Here is an 8,745-nt window from a genome sequence, read left to right as displayed (position 1 = left end):
GACTTACCTCTCAGCATCACAAAAACCAATCCATTTTGGCAACCAATGTGTGATGCTATTGCTGTTGTGGGCCCAGGGTACAAAAGTGCCACATATGAGGAGTTACGGGGGCCAATTCTTCAAGCAGAAAAACAGGACATCAACTCTAGATTGGCGGAGTTGAAACAGACATGGGAAGTCACTGGATGCACAGTGATGTCTGATGGTTGGACAGATAGGAAGGGTAGGACCCTTCTAAATTTCTTGGTACATTGTCCTAAAGGTACCATGTTTATTAAATCGTTGGATGCATCAGAACATATCAAAGATGCAGCGACGATATGTGAGTTGTTAGATGGGTTCATTCAGGAGATTGGTGTGCAGAATGTGGTGCAAGTCGTAACAGACAATGCAGCTAATTATGTGTCTGCCGGTAGAATGCTTATGGAGAGGCATCCCACATTGTTCTGGACTCCATGTGCAGCGCATTGTCTTGATTTGTTGCTTGAGGATATGGGGAAACTCTCCTTCATCAAGGAGGCAGTTGATATGGCTAGGAGCATCCCCAAGTTTATTTATAACCATGCTTTTGTTCTTAGCCTTATGAGGAGGTTCACTAGAAACAAGGAGTTGCGGCGTCCTGCCATCACACGTTTTGCCACAACCTTTATTACTCTTCAGTCTTTGCTTTGATGTCAGTTCGAGTTGAAGCAAATGTTTGTGTCTGATGATTGGCGTGCTTGTAGATACAGCAGGACACCTGATGGGAGAGCCATTGAAAAAATGGTGTACTCTGAGACATTTTGGCGTGGAGTACAAGAAGCATGTGCAGTTAGCGAACCTATAGTAAAGGTTCTTAGATTGGTGGATGGAGAGAAGCCTGCAATGCCTTATTTGTATGAGGGCATGGATAGGGCCAAGGAGGCCATTCGTTCCTATTATGCAGACAAGGGTTCTGCTGGCCTTAATAGGCAGATGATGTTATGGGATGTGATCGATAGTCGGTGGACAGGGATGCTTCATCGACCCATTCATGCAGCAGCACTCTTCCTCAACCCTGCATTTGCATACAAATGCAACTTTCGTTTTGATGGCGAGGTGATGGAAGGGCTCCATTCCTGTATTGAGAGGATGGTACCTGATTCTGAGCTTCGTCGCAAAATCAGCCGCGAGATACATAGTTATCAGGATTGTGTTGGCCTATTTGGCTTTGATGATGCCATTAAGGAAAGGGCCCTCTTCATGCCACGTAAGTGACAAGTCATCACTCATTAGAAATTAGAAATTTGAATTTAATTATGTTTTAACTTTTAACTTTTAACTTTTAAGTTTTTGAATTTTTTATTTCATTATTTTGTTGTAGATCTTTGGTGGCGAAGCTATGGTGCAAGGGTACCAAATTTGCAAAATTTGGCTATACGAATCTTGAGTCAAACATGTAGCTCTTCAGGGTGTGAGCGCAATTGGAGTGTATTTGAGAAAATACACGCCAAAAAGCGCAACAGGTATAACTTTGAACTTAAGCCTTCAGTTGAGCAATTACACTTATTGTAATTTTTAATTTTTAATTTATGACCTTCAAGTGTCAAGAGTCAAGAGTCAAGACTCATTACTTTTTTTGACACTCTTACAGGTTGGAGTTCGCATGCCTCAACGATTTGGTGTATGTGCATTACAACATCCGACTTCGAGTGAGGCAAATAGAATCACCAGTGGATCCAGATGCCATTTCCTTAGACAATATTGATGTATTGTCTCCGTGGAGGGTGGAGTCTCAGGAGCCCATATTGGAGGAGTCACCTTCATGGTTAGAGCCAGTGGCAGATGATCCATTAGAGCAGGGGCAGCAAGAGGAGGACTCGGAGTCAGAGGAGCAGCAGCACTTAGAGGAGGAGCAGGAGGAGCAGGAGGAGGAGGGCACTGCGGGAGCATCAGCATCAACACCATCTGCTATAGATATAGGAGAGCATAGCTCCATGCCTATCACTCATTATTTGACATTAGGTGCAGAGGCAGTGTCAGGGCCTTCTACTACTAGGGGCAGGCCTGGCAAACAGCCCATCATGTTTTCCCGTAAAAGGGGGAGAGGGTAGTAGATAGATAGCTGCTGCCTGCTAGTTTTATTTGTTATGCTACATGTAACTCATGATGATGAGATACTTTTATTATTATATCTGATGTTATTTTGTATTGGTTCTCCACATTTGAGTCCTTGAATGGACAATTATCAGGGATTAGCACGATTTGGTATCGCCTTTGATATATCATTTCTATTTGACATCATATATATCAGTGTTTTCTTCATATTTATGTGCCAATGTGTTTATTTCATGTTGTTATTGCTTTATATGTTTAAAAATCTGAAAAAAATGAATATATTATGCATTTTTTATGCTTGCTTTTGTTGTTTAAATTCTGAACATGAAGATGTTGCTTTAAAAATTAAAATAGTTTCTTGAGTGTTTGCTGGGCACTGTATAGTTATACTCATTTAATGCCAATTTTTTGTTTTTTTTTGTGCCCTAGGTTTGAATTAGTTCACTACAAATGTCAAATATGCCAAAAGCCTTGGACCCATTTTGGGAGTATGGGGAGGCTGTTGGTGGGGCAAATCAGGCATATATATCATGCAACTTGTGTGGGACCAAGATGTCAGGAGGGATTACACGATTGAAATACCATCTGGCTAAACTCTCTGCATATGATGCAGATGTGATGCCTTGTATGGTTTCTAGTGCAGAGGTTATACAAAAAGCTTGTGAAGCAATTGCTGAACAAGACAGAAAGAAAGCTGCTAGGGAGAGGCCAATGGTCTCAGATAGATAGCTGCTAGTTTTATTTGTTTTGCAACTTTTGCTACATATAAGTTTATAACTCATGATGATGAAATACTTTTAAAGTTTTATATATGTGATGTTTTGTTTGAGTCCTTGATTGGACAATTATCAGTGATCACTATCAGGGATCAGCAGGATATGTGATGTTATTTTGTTTGAGTCCTTGATTGGACAATTATCAGGGATCAGCAGGATTTGGTATCGCCTTTGAAGTTTGATGTATCATTTCTATTTGACATCATATATATCAATGCCTTCTTCATATTTATGTGCCAATGTGTTTAGTTCATGTTGTTATTGCTTTATATGTTTAGAAATCTGAAAAAAATGAATATATTATGCATTTTTTATTTATAACTCATGATGATGAAATACTTTTAAAGTTTTATATATGTGATGTTGTTTTGTTTGAGTCTTTGAATGGACAATTATCACTATTAGGGATCAACAGGATATGTGATGTTATTTTGTTTGAGTCCTTGATTGGACAATTATCAGGGATCAGCAGGATTTGGTATCGCCTTTGAAGTTTGATGTATCATTTCTATTTGACATCATATATATCAATGCCTTCTTCATATTTATGTGCCAATGTGTTTAGTTCATGTTGTTATTGCTTTATATGTTTAGAAATCTGAAAAAAATGAATATATTATGCATTTTTTATGCTTGCCGATATTTGTCGATATTTTGCCGATATTTTCGCCGATATTTCCGATAAGATATTTTCCGGACCCTCGCCGATATTTTCCCGATACCGATATTATCAACACTGGTTGCAGGTATGTAGACCACTTCTGATGGCGATCATTCTGCACTTTCCCTTGGGTCTGTATGAACTGCAGAGGTCGGTGGTCTGTGTGGATGACCGTTTCCTTACCCAAAATGTAATGCTTCCATTGTCGGCAGGCCTGTACAATGGAATACATCTCTTTATCATGAGTGGGGTACTTCCGGACTGTGTCTGAAAGTGTTTCACTGTGATATGCCACTGAATGTCCATGTTGAGTAAGGACTGCCCCAATAGCATAGTCAGAGGCATCTGTCTCGACCTCAAATGGTTGTTGTAAATCTGGTAACGCGAGCACTGGTGCCGATCATTCTGCACTTTCCCTTGGGTCTGTATGAACTGCAGAGGTCGGTGGTCTGTGTGGATGACCGTTTCCTTACCCAAAATGTAATGCTTCCATTGTCGGCAGGCCTGTACAATGGAATACATCTCTTTATCATGAGTGGGGTACTTCCGGACTGTGTCTGAAAGTGTTTCACTGTGATATGCCACTGGATGTCCATGTTGAGTAAGGACTGCCCCAATAGCATAGTCAGAGGCATCTGTCTCGACCTCAAATGGTTGTTGTAAATCTGGTAACGCGAGCACTGGTGCCGTGCAGAGGCGATCCTTCAATTCCCTGAATGCCTTCTGTTGAGATTCAGACCAAAAGAATTTTGCTTTCGCCCCACCCTTGGTGACTTGACTCAAGGGCCAAGAAATATGAGAAAACCCCAACACAAACCTGCGGTAGAAGTTGGCAAGACCTAGAAAGCTGCGGAGCTCTGTTAGAGTGGTTGGAGAGGGCCAATCCCGAATGACTTGGATCTTGGCCGGATCGACATGCACCCCCTGTTCATCAATGATGTATCCCAGATACTGAACCTGGGTCATGCCAAAAGTGCATTTCTCCAAATTGGCACATAGCTTGTGTTGCCGCAGTGTTTGGAGAACCTGTCGGATGTGCTGGAGGTGCTCTTCCCAACTCTGGCTGAAGATCATAATGTCATCCAAGTATACTACTACAAAGGAGTTGGTGAATGGCCGCAAGATGTCATCCATTAGCCTCATAAAGATTGCAGGAGCATTCGTCAATCCGAAAGGCATGACCAACCATTCGAAAAGGCCCTCCTTGGATTTGAAGGCAGTCTTCCACACATCGAAGGGTTCGATTGGTACCTGGTGATATCCTGACTTCAGATCGATCTTGCTGAAATATTTCGCCCCCTTTAGTTGGTCTAGGAGGTCATCAATCCGCGGGATCGGGTACCTATTACGGACAGTGATCTTGTTCAGCGCCCGATAGTCAATACAGAGTCTCCACGTCCCATCCTTCTTCTGTACCAACACGATCGGGCTCCCACAGGGCGATGAACTCGGACAGATGTGACCTTTCTGCAGGAGCTCCTGAATCTGCCTCTTGATTTCATCGTTCTCTAGAACGGAGCGCCGATAAATTGGTCCATTGGGTAGCGGTGCACCTGGGGTCAGATCGATGGAGTGCTTGACTTGACAATGCAGAGGAACCCCTGCCGGGGAGGTGAAGATGTCCTCGTACTCCTCCACAACCTTGTCCATCTGTAGTTGTCATGCGGAGGGGCCCCGTTTGGAGGCCGCGGCCACTGTCTTCTTCTTTCCTTGAGGGCGTATCATCAGGAAAACAAATTTCCTGGTTTTGGAAATGATCTTACTGCATTGTTTTGCAGTAATCAAAGAGATGGCGGCAGGTGGTGCTACCTCTGGTATCCTGAACAACTTATTTCCCAATGTAATAATAACAGCACGGGGCCTTGATTCATACACAGCATGTCGTTTCCACAAGTATGGTTGTCCTAGTAATACATCACAAACTTCAAGAGGAGCAATGTCACACAATACCTCATCCGTGAAGGGCTTGATGTTGTATGGGAGGCGACACTGTTGGCTCACGCGAAGATCTCGTCCTTGGTGAAGCCACCCAATGGTGTATGGTTGTGGATGTGCTGTGGTCGGTAAGCCCAACCGCTTCACGACCTCTGCCGAAATAAGGTTCTTTTGACTCCCGCTATCAACAATGAACTGTATCGGGGAGCCCTTTACCCACATTTGGGAGTGGAAGAGACACTCCTCCTCCTCTGGATCTTCGGGTTCATTTTTCTGGATCTTTGCGGTCGCAACAGTGGCGCTGGGATCCGCATCAATGATCTGCTTCCCTTTTTCATACCCCTTATCGGGTTCTGACTCAGAGTCGGAACATGCATCTGATTCAGAAACCTTTAGCTCAGCCACCAGTGACTGCTGGCCCGACACTCACTTGTGTTGTGAGTGGAGCTCTTATGGAACTCGCACCATTTTCCAGTGTCCTTTCTCGGCTTCGCGGCGCTGTTCTTTGCTTGCGGCTTCGGCTGGTTGTCTTGGGCTGTCCCGCCTTGGCTTTGTCCTTTGTTCTGTGGTTTAGTGGCACCTTTCCCCTGCTTTGGATTCGCAGATCCAAAGTCTCGCTTCTTCTGTTTAAACTTCTGCTCGACCTTGACGGCATATCGGTATGCTGCGCCGAGCGAGGGGATGTTTAGGAATTGTATTTCTTCCTGGATGTACTTGTGCAGGCAGCCACGGTATTTGAGTATCAAATGTTGCTCTGAATCCTTGATACCCAACTTTGTGCGAAGGGTATGGAAAAGATTGGTGAACTCCGGCACGTCTTGGTCCCTTCCCTGCCGCAGCGTGGTCCACTTTATGTATTCATCCTCATAGCTTCTGACAGGGTAGTACTGCTCCTTGATGGCATCCCGGAACGAATCCCAGGTGGGTGCGGCTGAAAATAGTGAGCCAGTACTTTCATCCTTCTGCTCGCAGTAGGTTTCCCACCAGTCCTTGACGTGGGGGGCTGCTTTGAGAAGAGCAAAAACAATATTTTCCCGACTCGAAAATTCATGAACAGAAAAATAACCCTCTAGCAGATTTAACCATTTATCTACGGCATCTGCGTCTATCTGACCCTCGAATATGGGGATTTCAAAATTAACTTGTACCTTAAAGGGTGTGGCGTTTCCAGAGTAGCTGCTGGAAGCTGATGCGTTGCTTCTGGGTAGCCGCTGAAGGATCTGGGCAAAGCTGTCCATCATCGCGTTCCGTTGTCGCTCGAGGGCTTCTTCGAGCAAGATTTTGATGGGATCTCTTGCCCCCTCGTCTTTCTTCTCGTCCGCCATGGGAGGCCGTCGGGATTTGCGAGGCTGGTCTTGCAAAGGTTCAACCAGTTCAAGCCCTAACTCCTTATATCCCGACCTTGTTGGGGACATGCAAAGAAAAACAGAGAAAAAGCAGACCGCTCTGATACCACTGATTCGGATTTAAACAGGAACACAACAAATTACAGAGATAACCATATACACAAAGATGCAGCGGAAATAATACTTCATTTCATTAATGGAAAAATACTAAAATATGCTTACAACCAGAAATGGAAATAAACCAGCTAGGGCAATGGTAGCTTATCTCTGAGAAGAGATGTGCTGGCTACATGCCTCTGAACTATGTTACAATGAGGCTCGAAGGCCTATTTATTGTTGAGAAACAATGGAAAACCCTTAACATTCCAAAACCTAACCCTAGGAGATGAAACGCCAAACTGTGGGCCCCGTTTGGGGGTAAATTGGTACATCAACTTCCCGGGGTCGTAACTTTGGCATATGATCTCCGTTTGACGTGTACGATAGCTCATTAGAAAGATCTATCCGAGCACTATCATTGTTGGAACGGGCAACATCGGTCCATTCCATGGACCCATGTTGCCCATGGATTCCACAAAAAACGTCGTTTAGGGCCTCAAAACGGCTCCGGAAGTTCAGGACCCGAAAAACTGCTAAAAATAGTAAGTTGTGCTACAATTAAGGAAACTGAAAATGCTGAGAAAGACAATGGTGGGGGTCCAAGTGGACTTGGCAAGTGGCCACCAATATCCACCTGGATCAGTTGTTAGATGGGTTCATTCGGGAGATTGGTGTGTAGAATGTGGTGCAAGTCATAACAGACAATGTAGCTAATTATGTGTCTGCCGGCAAGATGCTTATGGAGAGGCATCGCACATTGTTCTGGACTTTGTATGCAGCGCATTGTCTTGATTTGTTGCTTGAGAATATGGGGAAACTCTCCTTCATCAAGGAGGCGGTTGATATGGCTAGGAGTGTCCCCAAGTTTATTTATAACCATGCTTTTGTTCTTAGCCTCATGAGGAAGTTCACTAGAAACAAGGAGTTGCGGCGTCCTGCGATCACACATTTTGCCACAAACTTTATTACTCTTCAGTCTTTGCTTCGATGTCAGTACAAGTTGAAGCAAATGTTTGTGTCTGATGACTGGCGTAATTGTAGATACAGTAGGTGACAGGACGGGAAAGCCATTGCAAAAATGGTGTACTCTGAGACGTTTTGGCGTGGAGTAGAAGAAGCATGCTCAGTTAGTGAACCTATAGTAAAGGTTCTCAGATTGGTAGATGGGCAGAAGCTTGCAATGACTTATTTGTATGAGGCCATGGATAGGGCCAAGGAGGCTATTCGTTCTTATTATGCAGACAAGGGTTCTGCTAGCCTTGATAAGCATATGATGTTATGGGATGTGATTGATAGTCGGTGGACAGGGATGCTTCATCGACCCATTCATGCAGCAACGCTCTTCCTCAACCCCACATTTTCATAAAAATGTGGCTTTGATTTTGATGGCGAGGTGATGGAAGGGCTCCATTCCTGTATTCATAGGATGGTATATGATCCTGAGCTTCGTAGCAAAATCAATCGCGAGATACAGTTTTATCAGGATTGTGTTGGCCTATTTGGCTTTGATGATGCTATTAGGAAAGGACCTTCTTCATGCCACGTAAGTGACAAGTCATCACTTATGAGAATTAGAATTTTCAATTTAGAATTTCCTTACTTATAATTCATTTTTTTTTAAATTCAATAATGTAATTTTTATTTGAAATCTTAATTATGTTTTAAGTTTTTGAATTTTTTATTTCTTTATTTTGTTGTAGATATTTGGTGGCGAAGCTATGGTGCAAGGGCACCAAATTTGCAGAAATTGGCCATAAGAATCTTGAGTCAAACATGTATCTCTTCAGGGTGTGAGTGCAATTGGAGTGTATTTGAGAAAATACACGCAAAAAAATGCAATAGGTATAACTTT

The 8,745-nt window shown here is 43.4% G+C and overlaps 1 protein-coding gene across 1 annotated transcript; it reads left to right on the top strand.

Moving 5' to 3' along the window:
• Positions 1–693: 693 nt before the first annotated feature.
• LOC149216354 (uncharacterized) lies at positions 694–2,889 on the top strand. The gene is made up of 3 exons (XM_089389918.1): positions 694–1,228; positions 1,343–1,484; positions 1,613–2,889. The coding sequence occupies exons 1-3, from the start codon at positions 694–696 to the stop codon at positions 2,070–2,072; spliced, it is 1,137 nt and encodes a 378-aa protein (XP_089246044.1). The 3' UTR covers positions 2,073–2,889.
• The last annotated feature ends 5,856 nt before the right edge of the window (positions 2,890–8,745 follow it).

The sequence above is a fragment of the Pinus tabuliformis genome, chromosome 1_1 (assembly GCF_031772625.1).
Source record: "Pinus tabuliformis cultivar Carrire ecotype Pingquan chromosome 1_1, CPIR1, whole genome shotgun sequence".
NCBI lineage: Eukaryota > Viridiplantae > Streptophyta > Pinopsida > Pinales > Pinaceae > Pinus > Pinus tabuliformis.
The sequence above is the reverse complement of the archived record's forward strand: the minus strand, read 5'-3'. Positions and strand labels throughout refer to the sequence as shown.